This window comes from Callionymus lyra, chromosome 3 (assembly GCF_982586985.1).
Source record: "Callionymus lyra chromosome 3, fCalLyr1.hap1.1, whole genome shotgun sequence".
Classification (NCBI taxonomy): Eukaryota; Metazoa; Chordata; class Actinopteri; order Syngnathiformes; family Callionymidae; genus Callionymus; species Callionymus lyra.
In genome coordinates, this window is record NC_141820.1 from 50,001 (window position 1) to 73,512 (window position 23,512).

The 23,512-nt window shown below is 41.1% G+C and overlaps 1 protein-coding gene across 1 annotated transcript in view; it reads left to right on the forward strand.

The window, feature by feature from the left end:
• LOC148082948 (tRNA selenocysteine 1-associated protein 1-like) overlaps positions 1 to 14,243 on the forward strand; it is a 14,464-nt gene extending 221 nt beyond the window's left edge. The window contains exons 2-8 of the mRNA XM_087785619.1: positions 4,520 to 4,617; positions 4,681 to 4,780; positions 7,215 to 7,396; positions 7,505 to 7,621; positions 13,666 to 13,852; positions 13,920 to 13,953; positions 14,012 to 14,243. Of these exons, the coding sequence (XP_087641745.1) occupies positions 4,520 to 4,617; positions 4,681 to 4,780; positions 7,215 to 7,396; positions 7,505 to 7,621; positions 13,666 to 13,852; positions 13,920 to 13,953; positions 14,012 to 14,172 (879 nt within the window). The 3' untranslated portion in view covers positions 14,173 to 14,243. The remainder of the gene's footprint in view (positions 1 to 4,519; positions 4,618 to 4,680; positions 4,781 to 7,214; positions 7,397 to 7,504; positions 7,622 to 13,665; positions 13,853 to 13,919; positions 13,954 to 14,011) is intronic.
• The last annotated feature ends 9,269 nt before the right edge of the window (positions 14,244 to 23,512 follow it).

A 23,512-nucleotide genomic window follows, 5' to 3' on the forward strand; every position in this document is an offset into this window, starting at 1 on the left:
CGTTTGTTTTCCTCGTAAACATCTTAAAACTCTTCACCACTGTTGACATTATTGTTGAATAATAGTCACGTCATCATGTCAGTCTTGATGGTTTCATGTCGACGAACGTTTTCAAGCCACGGAGTGAAGTCTGTCGGTCTTTGTTGGACCAAATGTATTAGTATTTCTAGTAGTGAAGAAGTAATTAGTATTTATAGTAGTGAAGAAGTAACTAGTATTTCTAGTAGTGAAGAAGTAACTAGTATTTCTAGTAGTGAAGAAGTAATTAGTATTTATAGTTGTGAGTAAGTTATTAGTATTTATAGTAGTAAGTAATTAGTATTTATAGTAGTGAAGAAGTAATTAGTATTTATAGTAGTGAAGAAGTAATTAGTATTTATAGTAGTGAAGAAGTAACTAGTATTTCTAGTAGTGAAGAAGTAACTAGTATTTCTAGTAGTGAAGAAGTAACTAGTATTTCTAGTAGTGAAGAAGTAATTAGTATTTATAGTTGTGAGTAAGTTATTAGTATTTATAGTAGTAAGTATTTAGTATTTATAGTAGTGAAGAAGTAATTAGTATTTATAGTAGTGAGTAAGTTATTAGTATTTATAGTAGTAAGTAATTAGTATTTATAGTAGTAAGTTATTAGTATTTATAGTAGTGAAGAAGTAATTAGTATTTATAGTAGTGAAGAAGTAATTAGTATTTATAGTAGTGAAGAAGTAACTAGTATTTCTAGTAGTGAAGAAGTAACTAGTATTTCTAGTAGTGAAGAAGTAATTAGTATTATAGTTGTGAGTAAGTTATTAGTATTTATAGTTGTGAGTAAGTTATTAGTATTTCTAGTAGTGAAGAAGTAATAAGTATTTCTAGTAGTGAAGAAGTAATAAGTATTTATAGTAGTGAGTAAGTTATTAGTATTTATAGTAGTAAGTAATTAGTATTTATAGTAGTAAGTTATTAGTATTTATAGTAGTGAGTTATTAGTATTTATAGTAGTAAGTTATTAGTATTTATAGTAGTGAAGAAGTAATTAGTATTTATAGTAGTGAGTAAGTTATTAGTATTTATAGTAGTAAGTAATTAGTATTTATACTAGTAAGTTATTAGTATTTATAGTAGTGAGTTATTAGTATTGATAGTAGTGAGTTATTAGTATTTATAGTAGTAAGTTATTAGTATTTATAGTAGTAAGTTATTAGTATTTATAGTAGTAAGTTATTAGTATTTATAGTAGTGAAGAAGTAATTAGTATTTATAGTAGTGAAGAAGTAATTAGTATTTATAGTAGTGAAGAAGTAATTAGTATTTATAGTAGTGAAGAAGTAGTTAGTATTTATAGTTGTGAGTAAGTAATTAGTATTTATAGTAGTGAGTAAGTTATTAGTATTTATAGTAGTAAGTAATTAGTATTTATAGTAGTAAGTTATTAGTATTTATAGTAGTAAGTTATTAGTATTTATAGTAGTAAGTAATTCGTATTTATAGTAGTAAGTAATTAGTATTTATAGTAGTAAGTAATTAGTATTTATAGTAGTAAGTTATTAGTATTTATAGTAGTGAAGAAGTTATTAGTATTTATAGTAGTGAAGAAGTTATTAGTATTTATAGTAGTGAAGAAGTTATTAGTATTTATAGTAGTGAAGAAGTAATTAGTATTTATAGTAGTGAAGAAGTAATTAGTATTTATAGTAGTGAAGAAGTAATTAGTATTTATAGTAGTGAGTAAGTTATTAGTATTTATAGGAGTAGTATTAGTAGTAAGTAATTAGTATTTATAGTAGTAAGTTATTAGTATTTATAGTATTTATAGTAGTGAGTTATTAGTATTTATAGTAGTAAGTTATTAGTATTTATAGTAGTGAAGAAGTAATTAGTAGTGAAGAAGTAATTAGTATTTATAGTAGTGAGTAAGTTATTAGTATTTATAGTAGTAAGTAATTAGTATTTATAGTAGTAAGTTATTAGTATTTATAGTAGTGAGTTATTAGTATTGATAGTAGTAAGTTATTAGTATTTATAGTAGTAAGTTATTAGTATTTATAGTAGTAAGTTATTAGTATTTATAGTAGTGAAGAAGTAATTAGTATTTATAGTAGTGAAGAAGTAATTAGTATTTATAGTAGTGAAGAAGTAATTAGTATTTATAGTAGTGAGTAAGTTATTAGTATTTATAGTAGTAAGTAATTAGTATTTATAGTAGTAAGTAATTAGTATTTATAGTAGTAAGTTATTAGTATTTATAGTAGTAAGTTATTAGTATTTATAGTAGTAAGTTATTAGTATTTATAGTAGTAAGTAATTAGTATTTATAGTAGTAAGTAATTAGTATTTATAGTAGTAAGTTATTAGTATTTATAGTAGTGAAGAAGTAATTAGTATTTATAGTAGTGAAGAAGTAATTAGTATTTATAGTAGTGAAGAAGTAATTAGTATTTATAGTAGTGAGTAAGTTATTAGTATTTATAGTAGTGAGTAAGTTATTAGTATTTATAGTAGTGAGTTATTAGTATTTATAGTAGTGAGTAAGTTATAAGTATTTATAGTAGTAAGTAATTAGTATTTATAGTAGTGATTTATTAGTATTTATAGTAGTAAGTTATTAGTATTTATAGTAGTAAGTTATTAGTATTTATAGTAGTGAAGAAGTAATTAGTATTTATAGTAGTGAAGAAGTAATTAGTATTTATAGTAGTGAGTAAGTTATTAGTATTTATAGTAGTGATTTATTAGTATTTATAGTAGTAAGTAATTAGTATTTATAGTAGTAAGTAATTAGTATTTATAGTAGTGAGTTATTAGTATTTATAGTAGTGAGTTATTAGTATTGATAGTAGTGAGTTATTAGTATTTATAGTAGTGATTTATTAGTATTTATAGTAGTAAGTTATTAGTATTTATAGTAGTAAGTAATTAGTATTTATAGTAGTGAGTAAGTAATTAGTATTTATAGTAGTAAGTTATTATTATTTATAGTAGTAAGTTATTAGTATTTATAGTAGTGAAGAAGTTATTAGTATTTATAGTAGTGAAGAAGTTATTAGTATTTATAGTAGTGAAGAAGTTATTAGTATTTATAGTAGTGAAGAAGTAATTAGTATTTATAGTAGTGAGTAAGTTATTAGTATTTATAGGAGTAGTATTAGTAGTAAGTAATTAGTATTTATAGTAGTAAGTTATTAGTATTTATAGTATTTATAGTAGTGAGTTATTAGTATTTATAGTAGTAAGTTATTAGTATTTATAGTAGTGAAGAAGTAATTAGTAGTGAAGAAGTAATTAGTATTTATAGTAGTGAGTAAGTTATTAGTATTTATAGTAGTAAGTAATTAGTATTTATAGTAGTAAGTTATTAGTATTTATAGTAGTGAGTTATTAGTATTGATAGTAGTGAGTTATTAGTATTTATAGTAGTAAGTTATTAGTATTTATAGTAGTAAGTTATTAGTATTTATAGTAGTAAGTTATTAGTATTTATAGTAGTAAGTTATTAGTATTTATAGTAGTGAAGAAGTAATTAGTATTTATAGTAGTGAAGAAGTAATTAGTATTTATAGTAGTGAAGAAGTAATTAGTATTTATAGTAGTGAGTAAGTTATTAGTATTTATAGTAGTAAGTAATTAGTATTTATAGTAGTAAGTAATTAGTATTTATAGTAGTAAGTTATTAGTATTTATAGTAGTAAGTTATTAGTATTTATAGTAGTAAGTTATTAGTATTTATAGTAGTAAGTAATTAGTATTTATAGTAGTAAGTAATTAGTATTTATAGTAGTAAGTTATTAGTATTTATAGTAGTGAAGAAGTAATTAGTATTTATAGTAGTGAAGAAGTAATTAGTATTTATAGTAGTGAAGAAGTAATTAGTATTTATAGTAGTGAGTAAGTTATTAGTATTTATAGTAGTGAGTAAGTTATTAGTATTTATAGTAGTGAGTTATTAGTATTTATAGTAGTGAGTAAGTTATAAGTATTTATAGTAGTAAGTAATTAGTATTTATAGTAGTGATTTATTAGTATTTATAGTAGTAAGTTATTAGTATTTATAGTAGTAAGTTATTAGTATTTATAGTAGTGAAGAAGTAATTAGTATTTATAGTAGTGAAGAAGTAATTAGTATTTATAGTAGTGAGTAAGTTATTAGTATTTATAGTAGTGATTTATTAGTATTTATAGTAGTAAGTAATTAGTATTTATAGTAGTAAGTTATTAGTATTTATAGTAGTGAGTTATTAGTATTGATAGTAGTGAGTTATTAGTATTTATAGTAGTGATTTATTAGTATTTATAGTAGTAAGTTATTAGTATTTATAGTAGTAAGTAATTAGTATTTATAGTAGTGAGTAAGTAATTAGTATTTATAGTAGTAAGTTATTATTATTTATAGTAGTAAGTTATTAGTATTAATAGTAGTGAGTTATTAGTATTTATAGTAGTGAGTTAGTAATTAGTAGTTATAGTAGTGAGTAAGTAATTAGTATTTATAGTAGTAACTCATTTTCGTGGTGATGTGAAAAGTCTGGTTCTCTCTCCACAGTTGGACACACACATGGACGAGAAGTTCGTCACCAACGCGTTCGCAACGATGGGCGAACACGCCGTCAACGTTCGCATCATCAGGAACAAGATGACGGGGTGAGAAGAAGAAGAACGTCAGAGGGTCAATAAGGTTTTAACTCCTGCTCTGTCGCCCTCTAGAGGCGCCCTGGGCTACTGTTTCGTGGAGATGGCAGATGAAGCCACAGCAGAGCGATGTCTCCGCAAGATCAACGGCAAGACGTTACCAGGATCTCACCCGGTGAGTTTGAGTAGAGACCACATGTAACTTGTTACCAGGATCTCACCCGGTGAGTTTGAGTAGAGACCACATGTAACTTGTTACCAGGATCTCACCCGGTGAGTTTGAGTAGAGACCACATGTAACTTGTTACCAGGATCTCACCCGGTGAGTTGTCGAGTAGAGACGACATGTAACTTGTTACCAGGATCTCACCCGGTGAGTTTGAGTAGAGACCACATGTAACTTGTTACCAGGATCTCACCCGGTGAGTTTGAGTAGAGACCACATGTAACTTGTTACCAGGATCTCACCCGGTGAGTTTGAGTAGAGACCACATGTAACTTGTTACCAGGATCTCACCCGGTGAGTTTGAGTAGAGACCACATGTAACTTGTTACCAGGATCTCACCCGGTGAGTTGTCGAGTAGAGACGACATGTAACTTGTTACCAGGATCTCACCCGGCGAGTTATCGAGTAGAGACCACATGTAACTTGTTACCAGGATCTCACCCGGTGAGTTTGAGTAGAGACCACATGTAACTTGTTACCAGGATCTCACCCGGTGAGTTGTCTAGTAGAGACGACATGTAACTTTCTTACCAGGATCTCACCCGGCGAGTTGTCTAGTAGAGACGACATGTAACTTGTTACCAGGATCTCACCCGGTGAGTTGTCTAGTAGAGACGACATGTAACATTCTTACCAGGATCTCACCCGGTGAGTTGTCTAGTAGAGACGACATGTAACTTGTTACCAGGATCTCACCCGGTGAGTTGTCTAGTAGAGACCACATGTAACTTGTTACCAGGATCTCACCCGGTGAGTTGTCTAGTAGAGACGACATGTAACTTTCTTACCAGGATCTCACCCGGTGAGTTGTCTAGTAGAGACGACATGTAACTTGTTACCAGGATCTCACCCGGTGAGTTGTCTAGTAGAGACGACATGTAACATTCTTACCAGGATCTCACCCGGCGAGTTGTCTAGTAGAGACGACATGTAACTTGTTACCAGGATCTCACCCGGTGAGTTGTCTAGTAGAGACAACATGTAACTTGTTACCAGGATCTCACCCGGTGAGTTTGAGTAGAGACCACATGTAACTTGTTACCAGGATCTCACCCGGTGAGTTGTCTAGTAGAGACGACATGTAACTTTCTTACCAGGATCTCACCCGGCGAGTTGTCTAGTAGAGACGACATGTAACTTGTTACCAGGATCTCACCCGGTGAGTTGTCTAGTAGAGACGACATGTAACTTTCTTACCAGGATCTCACCCGGCGAGTTGTCTAGTAGAGACGACATGTAACTTGTTACCAGGATCTCACCCGGTGAGTTGTCTAGTAGAGACAACATGTAACTTTCTTACCAGGATCTCACCCGGTGAGTTGTCTAGTAGAGACAACATGTAACTTTCTTACCAGGATCTCACCCGGTGAGTTGTCTAGTAGAGACGACATGTAACTTGTCACCAGGATCTCACCCGGTAAACATTTTAACCTTAATCAGGTCGCGTCTCATCTCGTCTAAACTCGTCTCGTCTTAACTCATCTCGCTTAACTCATCTCATCTCGTCTTAACTCGTCTTATCTCATCTCGTCTTAACTCGTCTCATCTTAACTCGTCTCGTCTTAACTCGTCTCGTCTTAACTCGTCTCGTCTTAACTCGTCTCGTCTTAACTCGTCTCGTCTCATCTTGTCTTAAAACGTCTCGTCTCATCTCGTCTTAACTCGTCTTAACTCATCTTAACTCATCTCGTCTTAACTCATCTCGTCTTAACTCATCTCGTCTCGTCTCATCTCGTCTTAACTCATCTCGTCTTAACTCGTCTCGTCTTAACTCGTCTCGTCTTAACTCGTCTCATCTCGTCTTAACTCGTCTCGTCTCATCTCGTCTTAACTCGTCTCGTCTCATCTCGTCTTAACTCGTCTCGTCTTAACTCGTCTCATCTCGTCTTGACTCGTCTTGTCTTAACTCGTCTCGACTCGTCTCGTCTTAACTCGTCTCGTCTCATCTCGTCTTAACTCGTCTCATCTTGTCTTAACTCGTCTCGACTCATCTCGTCTTAACTCGTCTCATCTCGTCTTAACTCGTCTTGTCTTAACTCGTCTCATCTCGTCTTAACTCGTCTCGTCTCATCTCGTCTTAACTCGTCTCATCTTGTCTTAACTCGTCTCGTCTCGTCTTAACTCATCTCGTCTTAACTCGTCTCGTCTCATCTCGTCTTAACTCGTCTCGTCTCGTCTTAACTCGTCTCATCTTGTCTTAACTCGTCTCGACTCGTCTTAACTCATCTCGTATCAACTCTTCTTAACTTTCCAAGTGTGCAGCAACAATTGAACAGAAGCTCATGCTTTTTCTTAACTTCTTGTGAATCTTGTGTTTCTTCAGTGTTTGTTTGATTTGCTTGTGTTACACAGACACAAACGATAAAGTGTGTTTTTCTTCAGCCGACCCGGTTCAAGCTGAATCGAGCCACGTTTGGAAAACAAGAAGCCGGACAAATGTTCTCTCTGTTCGTGGGAGATCTTTCTCCTGAGGTGGACGACGGGATGTTGTACGAGTTCTTCTACAATCGATATCCTTCGTGTCGAGGAGGCAAAGTAGTTCTGGACAGTATGGGCAACTCCAAGTGAGTTCAGTATGATTGATCACTATGAACCTGTAGATCACGTACTTCTTCTCACCTCTCACTTCAATCACCAGTAGAACTTTTAAAAACTCCTTATTGTTCCTCCAGAGGCTGCGGGTTCGTCCAGTTCCCTGACGAGCGTCTACAGAAGAGAGCGTTGGACGAGTGTCAGGGAGCGACTGGACTGGGCAGCAAACCTCTGCGTCTGAGTCTGGCTGCTAACAAGTGAGTCAGAGTGTGTGAGTCAGAGTGTGTGAGTCAGAGTGTGTGAGTCGGAGTTTGTGAGTCTGGCTGCAAACAAGTGAGTCAGAGTGTGTGAGTCTGGCTGCAAACAAGTGAGTCAGAGTGTGTGAGTCAGAGTGTGTGAGTCAGAGTGTGTGAGTCAGAGTGTGTGAGTCAGAGTGTGTGAGTCACAGTGTGTGAGTCCAAGAGTGTGTGAGTCAGAGTGTGTGAGTCGGAGTTTGTGAGTCTGGCTGCAAACAAGTGAGTCAGAGTGTGTGAGTCAAAGTGTGTGAGTCAAAGTGTGTGAGTCAGAGTGTGTGAGTCAGAGTGTGTGAGTCAGAGTGTGTGAGTCAGAGTGTGTGAGTCAGAGTGTGTGAGTCAGAGTGTGTGAGTCAGAGTGTGTGAGTCGGAGTGTGTGAGTCGGGCTGCAAACAAGTGAGTCAGAGTGTGTGAGTCTGGCTGCAAACAAGTGAGTCAGAGTGTGTGAGTCAGAGTGTGTGAGTCAGAGTGTGTGAGTCAGAGTGTGTGAGTCGGAGTGTGTGAGTCGGAGTGTGTGAGTCGGAGTGTGTGAGTCGGAGTGTGTGAGTCGGAGTGTGTGAGTCTGGCTGCAAACAAGTGAGTCGGAGTTTGTGAGTCTGGCTGCAAACAAGTGAGTCAGAGTGTGTGAGTCTGGCTGCAAACAAGTGAGTCAGAGTGTGAGTCAAAGTGTGTGAGTCGGAGTGTGTGAGTCGGAGTGTGTGAGTCGGAGTTTGTGAGTCTGGCTGCAAACAAGTGAGTCAGAGTGTGTGAGTCTGGCTGCAAACAAGTGAGTCAGAGTGTGTGAGTCAGAGTGTGTGAGTCAGAGTGTGTGAGTCGGAGTGTGTGAGTCGGAGTGTGTGAGTCGGAGTGTGTGAGTCGGAGTGTGTGAGTCGGAGTGTGTGAGTCGGAGTGTGTGAGTCGGCGTGTGTGAGTCGGAGTGTGTGAGTCGGAGTGTGTGAGTCTGGCTGCAAACAAGTGAGTCAGAGTGTGTGAGTCTGGCTGCAAACAAGTGAGTCAGAGTGTGTGAGTCAAAGTGTGTGAGTCAGAGTGTGTGAGTCGGAGTGTGTAAGTCGGAGTGTGTGAGTCGGAGTGTGTGAGTCGGAGTGTGTGAGTCGGAGTGTGTGAGTCTGGCTGCAAACAAGTGAGTCGGAGTGTGTGAGTCGGAGTGTGTGAGTCTGGCTGCAAACAAGTGAGTCGGAGTGTGTGAGTCGGAGTGTGTGAGTCTGGCTGCAAACAAGTGAGTCGGAGTGTGTGAGTCGGAGTGTGTGAGTCTGGCTGCAAACAAGTGAGTCGGAGTGTGTGAGTCGGAGTGTGTGAGTCTGGCTGCAAACAAGTGAGTCGGAGTGTGTGAGTCGGAGTGTGTGAGTCGGAGTGTGTGAGTCGGAGTGTGTGAGTCGGAGTGTGTGAGTCGGAGTGTGTGAGTCGGAGTGTGTGAGTCGGAGTGTGTGAGTCGGAGTGTGTGAGTCGGAGTGTGTGAGTCGGAGTGTGTGAGTCGGAGTGTGTGAGTCGGAGTGTGTGAGTCGGAGTGTGTGAGTCGGAGTGTGTGAGTCGGAGTGTGTGATTCGGAGTGTGTGAGTCTGGCTGCAAACAAGTGAGTCAGAGTGTGTGAGTCTGGCTGCAAACAAGTGAGTCAGAGTGTGTGAGTCAAAGTGTGTGAGTCAAAGTGTGTGAGTCGGAGTGTGTGAGTCGGAGTGTGTGAGTCGGAGTGTGTGAGTCTGGCTGCAAACAAGTGAGTCGGAGTGTGTGAGTCGGAGTGTGTGAGTCGGAGTGTGTGAGTCTGGCTGCAAACAAGTGAGTCGGAGTGTGTGAGTCGGAGTGTGTGAGTCGGAGTGTGTGAGTCGGAGTGTGTGAGTCGGAGTGTGTGAGTCGGAGTGTGTGAGTCGGAGTGTGTGAGTCGGAGTGTGTGAGTCGGAGTGTGTGAGTCGGAGTGTGTGAGTCGGAGTGTGTGAGTCTGGCTGCAAACAAGTGAGTCAGAGTGTGTGAGTCGGAGTGTGTGAGTCGGAGTGTGTGAGTCGGAGTGTGTGAGTCGGAGTGTGTGAGTCGGAGTGTGTGAGTCGGAGTGTGTGAGTCTGGCTGCAAACAAGTGAGTCAGAGTGTGTGAGTCTGGCTGCAAACAAGTGAGTCAGAGTGTGTGAGTCAAAGTGTGTGAGTCAGAGTGTGTGAGTCGGAGTGTGTGAGTCGGAGTGTGTGAGTCGGAGTGTGTGAGTCGGAGTGTGTGAGTCGGAGTGTGTGAGTCTGGCTGCAAACAAGTGAGTCGGAGTGTGTGAGTCGGAGTGTGTGAGTCTGGCTGCAAACAAGTGAGTCAGAGTGTGTGAGTCAGAGTGTGTGAGTCGGAGTGTGTGAGTCGGAGTTTGTGAGTCTGGCTGCAAACAAGTGAGTCAGAGTGTGTGAGTCAGAGTGTGTGAGTCAGAGTGTGTGAGTCGGAGTGTGTGAGTCGGAGTGTGTGAGTCGGAGTGTGTGAGTCGGAGTGTGTGAGTCGGAGTGTGTGAGTCGGAGTGTGTGAGTCGGAGTGTGTGAGTCGGAGTGTGTGAGTCGGAGTGTGTGAGTCGGAGTTTGTGAGTCTGGCTGCAAACAAGTGAGTCAGAGTGTGTGAGTCAGAGTGTGTGAGTCAGAGTGTGTGAGTCAGAGTGTGTGAGTCGGAGTGTGTGAGTCGGAGTGTGTGAGTCGGAGTTTGTGAGTCTGGCTGCAAACAAGTGAGTCAGAGTGTGAGTCAAAGTGTGTGAGTCAGAGTGTGTGAGTCAGAGTGTGTGAGTCAGAGTGTGTGAGTCAGAGTTTGTGAGTCTGGCTGCAAACAAGTGAGTCAGAGTGTGTGAGTCTGGCTGCAAACAAGTGAGTCAGAGTGTGTGAGTCTGGCTGCAAACAAGTGAGTCAGAGTGTGTGAGTCAAAGTGTGTGAGTCAGAGTGTGTGAGTCAGAGTGTGTGAGTCAGAGTGTGTGAGTCGGAGTTTGTGAGTCTGGCTGCAAACAAGTGAGTCAGAGTGTGTGATTCTGGCTGCAAACAAGTGAGTCGGAGTGTGTGAGTCGGAGTGTGTGAGTCGGAGTGTGTGAGTCGCAGTGTGAGTCAGAGTGTGTGAGTCAGAGTGTGTGAGTCAGAGTGTGTGAGTCTGGCTGCAAACAAGTGAGTCAGAGTGTGTGAGTCAGGCTGCAAACAAGTGAGTCAGAGTGTGAGTCAGAGTGTGTGAGTCAGGCTGCAAACAAGTGAGTCAGAGTGTGAGTCAGAGTGTGTGAGTCAGGCTGCAAACAAGTGAGTCAGAGTGTGTGAGTCAGGCTGCAAACAAGTGAGTCAGAGTGTGTGAGTCAGGCTGCAAACAAGTGAGTCAGAGTGTGTGAGTCAGGCTGCAAACAAGTGAGTCAGAGTGTGTGAGTCAGGCTGCAAACAAGTGAGTCAGAGTGTGTGAGTCAGGCTGCAAACAAGTGAGTCAGAGTGTGTGAGTCAGGCTGCAAACAAGTGAGTCAGAGTGTGTGAGTCGGAGTGTGTGAGTCGGAGTGTGTGAGTCGGAGTGTGTGAGTCGGAGTGTGTGAGTCGGAGTGTGTGAGTCGGAGTGTGTGAGTCGGAGTGTGTGATTCGGAGTGTGTGAGTCTGGCTGCAAACAAGTGAGTCAGAGTGTGTGAGTCTGGCTGCAAACAAGTGAGTCAGAGTGTGTGAGTCAAAGTGTGTGAGTCAAAGTGTGTGAGTCAGAGTGTGTGAGTCGGAGTGTGTGAGTCGGAGTGTGTGAGTCGGAGTGTGTGAGTCTGGCTGCAAACAAGTGAGTCGGAGTGTGTGAGTCGGAGTGTGTGAGTCGGAGTGTGTGAGTCGGAGTGTGTGAGTCGGAGTGTGTGAGTCGGAGTGTGTGAGTCGGAGTGTGTGAGTCGGAGTGTGTGAGTCGGAGTGTGTGAGTCGGAGTGTGTGAGTCGGAGTGTGTGAGTCGGAGTGTGTGAGTCGGAGTGTGTGAGTCGGAGTGTGTGAGTCTGGCTGCAAACAAGTGAGTCAGAGTGTGTGAGTCGGAGTGTGTGAGTCGGAGTGTGTGAGTCGGAGTGTGTGAGTCGGAGTGTGTGAGTCGGAGTGTGTGAGTCGGAGTGTGTGAGTCTGGCTGCAAACAAGTGAGTCAGAGTGTGTGAGTCTGGCTGCAAACAAGTGAGTCAGAGTGTGTGAGTCAAAGTGTGTGAGTCAGAGTGTGTGAGTCGGAGTGTGTGAGTCGGAGTGTGTGAGTCGGAGTGTGTGAGTCTGGCTGCAAACAAGTGAGTCGGAGTGTGTGAGTCGGAGTGTGTGAGTCTGGCTGCAAACAAGTGAGTCAGAGTGTGTGAGTCAGAGTGTGTGAGTCGGAGTGTGTGAGTCGGAGTGTGTGAGTCGGAGTTTGTGAGTCTGGCTGCAAACAAGTGAGTCAGAGTGTGTGAGTCAGGCTGCAAACAAGTGAGTCGGAGTTTGTGAGTCTGGCTGCAAACAAGTGAGTCAGAGTGTGTGAGTCAGAGTGTGTGAGTCAGAGTGTGTGAGTCAGAGTGTGTGAGTCGGAGTGTGTGAGTCGGAGTTTGTGAGTCTGGCTGCAAACAAGTGAGTCAGAGTGTGTGAGTCTGGCTGCAAACAAGTGAGTCAGAGTGTGTGAGTCAAAGTGTGTGAGTCAGAGTGTGTGAGTCAGAGTGTGTGAGTCAGAGTGTGTGAGTCGGAGTTTGTGAGTCTGGCTGCAAACAAGTGAGTCAGAGTGTGTGAGTCAAAGTGTGTGAGTCAGAGTGTGTGAGTCGGAGTGTGTGAGTCGGAGTGTGTGAGTCGGAGTTTGTGAGTCAGAGTGTGTGAGTCAGAGTGTGTGAGTCGGAGTTTGTGAGTCTGGCTGCAAACAAGTGAGTCAGAGTGTGTGAGTCAAAGTGTGTGAGTCAGAGTGTGTGAGTCGGAGTGTGTGAGTCAGAGTGTGTGAGTCAGAGTGTGTGAGTCAGAGTGTGTGAGTCAGAGTGTGTGAGTCAGAGTGTGTGAGTCAGAGTGTGTGAGTCAGAGTGTGTGAGTCAGAGTGTGTGAGTCGGAGTTTGTGAGTCTGGCTGCAAACAAGTGAGTCAGAGTGTGTGAGTCGGAGTTTGTGAGTCTGGCTGCAAACAAGTGAGTCAGAGTGTGTGAGTCTGGCTGCAAACAAGTGAGTCAGAGTGTGTGAGTCAAAGTGTGTGAGTCAGAGTGTGTGAGTCAGAGTGTGTGAGTCAGAGTGTGTGAGTCAGAGTGTGTGAGTCGGAGTTTGTGAGTCTGGCTGCAAACAAGTGAGTCAGAGTGTGTGAGTCGGAGTGTGTGAGTCGGAGTGTGTGAGTCGGAGTTTGTGAGTCTGGCTGCAAACAAGTGAGTCAGAGTGTGTGAGTCTGGCTGCAAACAAGTGAGTCGGAGTGTGTGAGTCGGAGTGTGTGAGTCGGAGTGTGTGAGTCGGAGTGTGTGAGTCGGAGTGTGTGAGTCGCAGTGTGAGTCGCAGTGTGAGTCAGAGTGTGTGAGTCAGAGTGTGTGAGTCTGGCTGCAAACAAGTGAGTCAGAGTGTGAGTCAGAGTGTGTGAGTCAGGCTGCAAACAAGTGAGTCAGAGTGTGTGAGTCAGGCTGCAAACAAGTGAGTCAGAGTGTGTGAGTCAGGCTGCAAACAAGTGAGTCAGAGTGTGTGAGTCAGGCTGCAAACAAGTGAGTCAGAGTGTGTGAGTCAGAGTGTGTGAGTCAGGCTGCAAACAAGTGAGTCAGAGTGTGAGTCAGGCTGCAAACAAGTGAGTCAGAGTGTGTGAGTCAGGCTGCAAACAAGTGAGTCAGAGTGTGTGAGTCAGGCTGCAAACAAGTGAGTCAGAGTGTGAGTCAGAGTGTGTGAGTCAGGCTGCAAACAAGTGAGTCAGAGTGTGAGTCAGAGTGTGTGAGTCTGGCTGCAAACAAGTGAGTCAGAGTGTGAGTCAGAGTGTGTGAGTCTGGCTGCAAACAAGTGAGTCAGAGTGTGAGTCAGAGTGTGTGAGTCAGGCTGCAAACAAGTGAGTCAGAGTGCGAGTCGGAGTGTGTGAGTCTGGCTGCAAACAAGTGAGTCGGATGACCGATGTGACTCATTATGGTTTCAGTCTCAGGAACAAGCCTCAGTCTCCGGCAGACGCGGTCACGTGGCCGACCACGACCTCGTACACGCCGACCACAGACCAGTACAGCCAGAGCTACTCCAACTACTACGCCTCCTGGGCCGACCAGACCGCCATGACCTACGGCTACACGTACCCGCAGTACGACTACAGCATGTACAGCCAGACTCAGGTACGTGTGCGCAAGTCTCTGTCTGCAGTGGTTCTGTAGAACCTCCTTCACTGTGGTTCTGTTGCAGGAGGCCGAGGTGGTCCAGGATGACGGACTCGAAGGTCGGTTCACGTGTGTTGTTGGTGGAAAGCAAGTGTGTTGACGGTTCTGTCGTCGTAGATCCCAACCCTGACCTGGATGTTGAGGAGGTCAACCAGAGGTTTCTGGAAGCCAGTGAAGAACTGTACGACTCTCTCTTTGACTCTTCCTGGCAAAGTCCAGACGTGGTCTCTGACCAGGAGCTGGTCCTAATGCACATACCAGACGCCATTCAGTCCTGAATCACCTCGAGTCGTTATTTTGTTGCTGTAAATAAACATGTTTTCAGAATAAAACTGATCATAAACCGTTATTTTCACTTCATGTTTTTTTGTTAGGTTATCTTCATGAACCTCCCGATGTGTTGTTTGATTCTACGTGAGCTATTGACCATATGAAGGTCGGCTCTGGTGAGGTAGACGCCCAGGAAGTGGCTGCAGAGTCTTTAACTAGGACACCTGCAAAAGGGCCACTGAAGCTGCCGCAGGGAGTAGTAGTCCACTGGTAGTAGTAATCCACTAGCAGTAGTAGTCCACTATCAGTAGTAATCCACTAGTAGTAGTAGTTGTCCACTATTAGTAATCCACTAGTAGTAGTCCACTAGTAGTAGTAGTCCACTAGCAGTAGTAATCCACTAGTAGTAGTCCACTAAGAGTAGTAGTCCACTATTAGTAATCCGCTAGTGGTAGTCCAGTAGCAGTCGTAATCCACTAGTAGTAGTAGTCCACTAGTAGTAGTAGTCCACTAGCAGTAGTAATCCACTAGCAGTAGTAATCCACTAGTAGTAGTCCACTAAGAGTAGTAGTCCACTATTAGTAATCCGCTAGTAGTAGTAGTCCACTACTAGTAATCCACTAGTAGTAGTAGTAATCCACTAGTAGTAGTCCACTAAGAGTAGTAGTCTACTATTAGTAATCCACTAGTAGTAGTCCACTAGTAGTAATACACTTTTAGTAATCCACTAGTAGTAGTAATCAACTAGTAGTAGTAATCCACTAGTAGTAGTCCACTAGCAGTAGTAATCCACTAGCAGTCGTAGACCACTAGCAGTAGTAAGGTCAGTAAGTAAGTAGTAGGGGGCGACATAGCTCAGATGGTATAGAGTGGTTGCCTGCAGTCCAAAAGGTTGCAGGTTCAATCCCAGCTCCAGACAAGCTTGTGTCGTTGTGTCCCTGAGCAAGACACTTCACCCTGATTGCTCCTGATGGTGAACTTGGCGCAAGTGTGCAGCCTACAGCCTACTCCCATCAGTATGTGTGAATGGCTGAATTTCCCCTCGTGGGACTAATAAGGGATTCTAAAAATAAAAAAAATAAAAAAAAATCCACTAGCAGTAGTAATCCACTAGTAGTAGTAATCCACTAGTAGTAGTCCACTATCAGCAGTAATCCACTAGAAGTAGTAATCAACTAGAAGTAGTAATCCACTAGTAGTAGTAGTCCACTAGCAGTTGTAATCCACTAATAGTAGTAGTCCACTACTAGTAGTAATCCACTAGTAGTAGTAGTCCACTAGTAGTAGTAGTCCACTACTAGTAGTAATCCACTAGTAGTAGTAGTCCACTAGTAGTAGTAGTCCACTAGCAGTTGTAATCCACTAATAGTAGTAGTCCACTACTAGTAGTAGTCCACTAGTAGTAGTAGTCCACTAGCAGTAGTAATCCACTAGCAGTAGTAGTCCACTAGCAGTAGTAATCCACTAGTAGTAGTAGTCCACTAGCAGTAGTCCACTAGCAGTAGTAATCCACTACCAGTAGTTGTCCACTAGCAGTAGTAGTCAACAAGTAGTAGTCCACTATTAGTAATCCACTAGTAGTAGTCCACTAGTAGTAGTCCACTAGTAGTCCACTAGCATTAGTAATCCACTAGTAGTAGTAGTCCACTAGTAGTAGTAGTCCACTAGTAGTAGTCCACTATTAGTAATCCACTAGTAGTAGTCCACTAGTAGTAATCCACTATTAGTAATATTGAAGAAGGAACCAGAGGTTGTCGACTGGAAATGAGTGAACCCAGACCAGGTCAACATGGTCAGGTAACTGTGGGTCGAAGCCCAGCAGATAATTCACAAGCAATCCGTACAAGCTAAGAATCCAGAAATCATCATAGCTTCACAGCACACATTGACTTCATACAGGACACAGTGGGGTCCGCCCTCCGGACACTCCTCGGCGTGACGATGTCTGGACACTCGGCCAAGACGATTTCACAAGATGTTTCCCAACTCATTATATAAGATGTTTGTCTCTCAGTGTGTGTGTTTCTGGTTTCTCCAGTAGCTGGAAAAGTTATTAGGATGATGTCAGTGATCTTGGATCAATAACCCCTTACGCCCAAACATATCCACCCGTTGTTAGTTTCAACTAACACTACTGATAATGTTTTTATTGGTCTTAGAGTATGTATGTGTTATATGACCGAGAGTAACTGTCTGTAGGTTGTAACCTTAAATGTGTGTGTGTTGAAAGACTAGCTTTGAGTAGTTTTGTGGATTACTTTTAAATGTGTGTGTATGTTCAAAGACTAGCTTTGAGTAGTTTTGTGGATTACTTTTAAATGTGTGTTAATGTTCAAAGACTAGCTTTGAGTAGTTTTGTGGATTACTTTTAAATGTGTGTGTATGTTCAAAGACTAGCTTTGAGTAGTTTTGTGGATTACTTTTAAATGTGTGTGTATGTTCAAAGACTAGCTTTGAGTAGTTTTGTGGATTACCTTTAAGTGCGTGTGTATGTTCAAAGACTAGCTTTGAGAATTATCTTTAAATGTGTGTATACCCCGTAGGAATGTTAGTACCGTCGCAGGAAAGTTTAGTAGGTCACCTCCGGAAGTGCCAAAGAGAAAAAGTTAATTCTGTGATGTACGACTGAACAAGGAAATGTTAGCAGTTAGCTCCTACTTTAGCATATTCAATTTAAACATAACTAATAACTAATAGTTTTTCAAACACTTGTTATAACACTCCAATGAACACTTGAAATTCAATAGGATAACTTCAGGCACATAAACATGAATCTTCAAAAACACAGGAACATAAACTTGTCATTTCATGGTTCAAATAATACACAATCAATATCAGTTTCATTTTTCTTTTTTTCTTTTTCTTTTTCTTTTTTTTAATACGAACACATTATATCATCAAACACGATTATATTCACTTATCATCGTCGTCATGGTCATTATCATTGTCCTCCATTTAATCCGGGATGGGATACAAGTCTGTCATTGTCACCATAACTTGAGCAAGTTGTTCAGTCGTCGTCATTTGCATCATCATCGCGTGTCGAGTCACGACGTTTGCCAATGTTTCTTAACAACAGCCTCCTCATCATGTTTCTTAACAACAGCCTCCTCATCATGGGTACGAAACAACAAGCCAAAAAGAAAATAACAATTAGTATTATTGCTGCAGTTATTCCTATTTTTGCAAATAAACCCATTTGCCTGATCTCTCTTCTAACCAATCCCAGGCCCAATTATTTGCTCCTGCATTCTTCTTAAATTACTGAAAAGGCACCTCCCAGGTGCCCACCCAGGGACGCCAATAGTAGTCGTCCACTAGCAGTAGTAGTCAACAAGTAGTAGTCCACTATTAGTAATCCACTAGTGGTATTCCACTAGTAGTAGTAGTCCACTTTTAGTAGTCCACTTTTAGTAATCCACTAGTAGAAGTCCACTAGTAGTAGTAATCCACTAGTAGTAGTAGTCCACTAGCAGTAGTAATCCACTAGCCGTCGTAGACCACTAGCAGTAGTAATCCACTAGCAGTAGTAATCAACTAGTAGTAGTAGTCCACTATCAGTAGTAATCCACTAGAAGTAGTAATCCACTAGCAGTAGTAATCTACTAGCAGTAGTCGTCCACTAGTAGTAGTCCACTATTAGTAATCCACTAGTAGTAATCCACTAGTAGTAATCCACTAGTAGTAATCCACTAGCAGTAGTTGTCCACTAGCAGTAGTAATCTACTAGCAGTAGTCGTCCACTAGTAGTAGTCCACTATTAGTAATCCACTAGTAGTAATCCACTAGTAGTAATCCACTAGCAGTAGTTGTCCACTAGCAGAAGTAATCCACTAGCAGTAGTAGTCCACTAGCAGTTGTAATCCACTAGTAGTAGAAGTCCACTAGTAGTAGTGATCCACTAGCAGTAGTAGTCCACTAGCAGTAGTAATCCACTAGAAGTAGTAGTCCACCAGTAGTAGTAGTCCACTAGTAATAGTAGTCCACTAGCAGTAGTAGTCCACTAGCAGTAGTAATCCACTAGTAGTAGTAGTCCACTAGTAGTAGAAGTCCACTAGCAGTAGTCCACTAGCAGTAGTAATCCACTAGCAGTAGTAATCCAATAGCAGTAGTAGTCCACTAGTAGTAGTCCACTAATAGTAGTCCACTAGTAGTAATCCACTAGCAGTAGTCAACTAGTAGTAGTCCGCTATTAGTAATCCACTAGTAGTAATCCACTAGTAGAAGTCCACTAGTAGTAGTAGTCCGCTAGCAGTAGTAATCCACTCGTAGTAGTAGTCCACTAGTAGTAGTAGTCCACTAGCAGTAGTAATCCACTAGCAGTAGTAGTCCACTAGTAGTAGTCCACTTTTAGTAATCCACTAGTAGTAGTCCACTAGTAGTAGTCCACTTTTAGTAATCCACTAGTAGTAATTCACTATTAGTAATCCATTAGCAGTAGTTGTCCACTAGCAGTAGTAGTCAACTAGTAGTAGTCCACTATTAGTAATCCACTAGTAGAAGTCCACTAGTAGTAGTAGTCAACTAGTAGTCCACTAGTAGTAGTAGTCCACTAGCATTAGTAATCCACTAGTAGTAGTAGTCCACTAGTAGTAGTCCACTAGTAGTAGTAGTCCACTAGTAGTAGTAGTCCACTAGCAGTAGTAATCCACTAGGAGTAGTAATCCACTAGCAGTAGTAATCCACTAGCAGTAGTAATCCACTAGTAGTAGTCCACTAACAGTAGTAGTCCACTATTAGTAATCCGCTAGTAGTAGTCCACTATTAGTAATCCGCTAGTAGTAGTCCAATAGTAGTAATACACTTTTAGTAATCCACTAGCAGTAGTTGTCCACTATCAGTAGTAGTCAACTAGTAGTAGTCCACTATTAGTAATCCACTAGTAGTAGTCCACGAGTAGTAGTAGTCCACTAGTAGTAGTAGTCCACTAGCATTAGTAATCCACTAGTAGTAGTAGTCCACTAGTAGTAGTAATCCACTAGTAGTAGTAGTCCACTAGTAGTAGTCCACTAGCAATAGTAATCCACTAGTAGTAGTAGTCCACTAGTTGTAGTAATCCACTAGTAGTAGTAGTCCGATAGCAGTAGTAATCCACAAGCAGTCGTAGACCACTAGTAGTAGTAGTCCACTAGCAGTAGTAATCCACTATCAGTAGTAGTCTGCTAGCAGTAGTAATCCACTCGTAGTAGTAGTCCACTAGTAGTAGTAGTCCACTAGCAGTAGTCCACTAGCAGTAGTTGTCCACTAGCAGTAGTAGTGAACTAGTAGTAGTCGACTATTAGTAATCCACTATTAGTAGTCCACTAGTAGTAGTAATCCACTAGCAGTAGTCCACTAGCAGTAGTAATCCACTAGCAGTAGTAGTCCACTAGTAGTAGTAGTCCACTAGCAGTAGTAATCCACTATCAGTAGTAGTCCACTAGTAGTAGTCCACTATTAGTAATCCACTAGCAGTAGTAATCCACTACTAGTAGTAGTCTGCTAGCAGTAGTAATCCACTCGTAGTAGTAGTCCACTAGTAGTAGTAGTCCACTAGCAGTAGTCCACTAGCAGTAGTTGTCCACTAGCAGTAGTAGTGAACTAGTAGTAGTCGACTATTAGTAATCCACTAGTAGTAGTCCACTAGTAGTAGTAATCCACTAGCAGTCGTAATCCACTAGAAGTAGAAGTCCACTAGCAGTAGTCCACTAGAAGTAGTAGTCCACTAGTAGTAGTCCACTATTAGTAATCCACTAGCAGTAGTAGTCCACTAGTAGGAGTAGACCACTAGTAGTAGTAGACCACTAGTAGTAATCCACAAGTAGTAATCCACTAGTAGTAGTAGTCCACTATTAGTAATCCACTAGCAGTAGTCATCCACTAGCAGTAATAGTCAACTAGTAGTATTTCACTAGTAGTAATCCACTAGTAGTAGTCTACTAGTAGTAGTAGTCCACTAGCAGTAGTCCACTAGCAGAAGTCCACTAGTAGTAGTCCACTAGTAGTAATCCACTAATAGTAGTAGTCCACTATTAGTAGTAGTCCACTAGTAGTAATCCACTAGTAGTAGTAGTCCACTAGCAGTAGTCCACTAATAGTAGTCCACTAGTAGTAGTAGTCCACTATTAGTAATCCACTAGTAGTAGTAGTCCACTAGTAGTAGTAGTGCACTAGTAGTAGTAGTAGTCCACTAGTAGTAGTCCACTAGTAGTAGTAGTCCACTAGTAGTAATCCACTAGTAGTAGTAGTCCGCTAGCAGTAGTCCTCTAGTAGTAGTAGTAGTCTCTTAGCAGTAGTCAACTAGTAGTAGTAGTCCACTAGCAATAGTAATCCACTAGTAGTAGTAGTCCACTAGTTGTAGTAATCCACTAGTAGTAGTAGTCCGATAGCAGTAGTAATCCACTAGCAGTCGTAGACCACTAGCAGTAGTCCACTATTAGTAATCCATTAATGTAGTCCACTAGTAGTAATCCACTAGCAGTAGTCGTCCACTAGCAGTAGTAGTCCACTATTAGTAATCCACTAGTAGTAGTCAACTAGTAGTAGTCCACTATTAGTAATCCACTATTAGTAGTCCACTAGTAGTAGTAATCCACTAGCAGTAGTCCACTAGCAGTAGTAATCCACTAGCAGTAGTAGTCCACTAGTAGTAGTAGTCCACTAGCAGTAGTAATCCACTATCAGTAGTAGTCCACTAGTAGTAGTCCACTATTAGTAATCCACTAGCAGTAGTAATCCACTACTAGTAGTAGTCCGCTAGCAGTAGTAATCCACTCGTAGTAGTAGTCCACTAGTAGTAGTAGTCCACTAGCAGTAGTCCACTAGCAGTAGTTGTCCACTAGCAGTAGTAGTGAACTAGTAGTAGTCGACTATTAGTAATCCACTAGTAGTAGTCCACTAGTAGTAGTAATCCACTAGCAGTCGTAATCCACTAGAAGTAGAAGTCCACTAGCAGTAGTCCACTAGAAGTAGTAGTCCACTAGTAGTAGTCCACTATTAGTAATCCACTAGCAGTAGTAGTCCACTAGTAGGAGTAGACCACTAGTAGTAATCCACTAGTAGTAATCCACTAGTAGTAGTAGTCCACCATTAGTAATCCACTAGCAGTAGTCATCCACTAGCAGTAATAGTCAACTAGTAGTATTTCACTAGTAGTAATCCACTAGTAGTAGTCCACTAGTAGTAGTAGTCCACTAGCAGTAGTCCACTAGCAGAAGTCCACTAGTAGTAGTCCACTAGTAGTAATCCACTAATAGTAGTAGTCCACTATTAGTAGTAGTCCACTAGTACTAATCCACTAGTAGTAGTGGTCCACTAGCAGTAGTCCACTAGTAGTAGTCCACTAGTAGTAGTAGTCCACTATTAGTAATCCACTAGTAGTAGTAGTCCACTAGTAGTAGTAGTGCACTAGTAGTAGTAGTAGTCCACTAGTAGTAGTAGTGCACTAGTAGTAGTAGTCCACTAGTAGTAATCCACTAGTAGTAGTAGTCCACTAGCAGTAGTCCACTAGTAGTAGTAGTAGTCTCTTAGCAGTAGTACACTAGTAGTAGTAGTCCACTAGTAGTGTCAAATGATACGAGAGCGGGAAGGAACTCCTGGGTCCTAGCGCCTGTCGTTTCACCTGTCGTATCGTAGTGCAGCACCGTGCAGCGTCTCTCTCGCTCCAAGCAGAACAATCTTTTTTCTTTTTGTTCGCCTTATTTCTGGAGCATCCATGAACATCTACATTTATTTTTGGACCAACATCCTTCGAAGTCGTATCGGGCCGAGGACAAGTCTGGAAAACTTCCCGGTGAGCGTATTCGTCAAACTTTCCCCTCACTATGTCTCCCTCTCCCTCTCCCTCCCCTGTTCTTTCCTGCTCGGTGTGTCAGATGTTTAGTTACGCTTCGACCTCCTTTAGAGATAGGGTTAGGGTTAGGGTTATCTCGCCTGCCGGGTCCTGGTCTCCCGCGGGTTCCTGCCGCGGCTTGGGCCCCTGTGTCTGGATCTGCTGTGCTAGGTATGTGCCCTCTGGCCTGGCTATTTCAAACCCCCCCCCCCTCTCCCCTCTATATATCTTCACCCGTTACCGGAGTCTGTATACCTGTGTATTGTCTACATTTGTCCCAAACCCACACCTTTTTATTTCTCTCCCGGAGCCCCAGGGATCCACCTCCAGAGCTGCTGCTGATCCAGGGATCCACCTCCAGAGCTGTTGCTGATCCAGGGATCCACCTCCAGAGCTGCTGCTGATCCAGGATCTTCACCACGTCATCAGATCCCGAGTTCTCTCCAGCACCCCCATGGACCCTCCTACACTCTCCTCTTTTCTCTCACTATATCCTCCCTCACTCCTCTCCTTATCCATCTGTCTACCCCCCCATCCTTCCTCCCAGCCGGTCAAAGCGGCAGGCCGTCAACAATGAGTCAGGTTCCGCTCGAGGTTTCTGCCTTCTAAAAGGAAGTTTTTCCTCGCCATTGCTCACTGTACAGTGTTTTGTTTCTTGCTCTTTGTTGAATTGCTGGATCTATTTTTCCTTAATCAACTGTAGTCTTATTTCAACTGTATAGTGTCTTGAGATAACTTTGTTATGATAAGACACTTGAAATAAAATTGAATTGAATTGAATTGAATTGAATTGAGTTGAATTGAATAGTAGTAGTAGTGCACTAGTAGTAGTAGTAGTCCACTAGTAGTAGTAGTGCACTAGTAGTAGTAGTCCACTAGTAGTAATCCACTAGTAGTAGTAGTCCACTAGCAGTAGTCCACTAGTAGTAGTAGTCCACTAGCAATAGTAATCCACTAGTAGTAGTAGTCCACTAGTTGTAGTGATAGATAGATAGATAGATAGATAGATAGATAGATAGATAGATAGATAGATAGATAGATAGATAGATAGATAGATAGATAGATAGATAGATAGATAGATAGATAGATAGATAGATAGATAGATAGATAGATAGATAGATAGATAGATAGATAGATAGATAGATAGATAGATAGGTTAGTTATAGCAGCTAAGATAAACAGTTAAGTTAGTTATAGCAGCTAAAGATAAACAGTTAAGTTAGTTTTAGCAGCTAAGATAAACAGTTAGGTTAGTTATAGCAGCTAAGATAAACAGTTAAGTTAGTTTTAGCAGCTAAGATAAACAGTTAGGTTAGTTATAGCAGCTAAGATAAACAGTTAAGTTAGTTATAGCAGCTGAAGATAAACAGTTAAGTTAGTTATAGCAGCTAAGATAAACAGTTAAGTTAGTTATAGCAGCTAAGATAAACAGTTAAGTTAGTTATAGGCTTTATCGAAAAGAAAGGTTTTAAGATTGTTTTTAAACATAGAGAGGGTGTCTGCCTGTTGTGATCATTAACTAGTAGTTAATGATCACA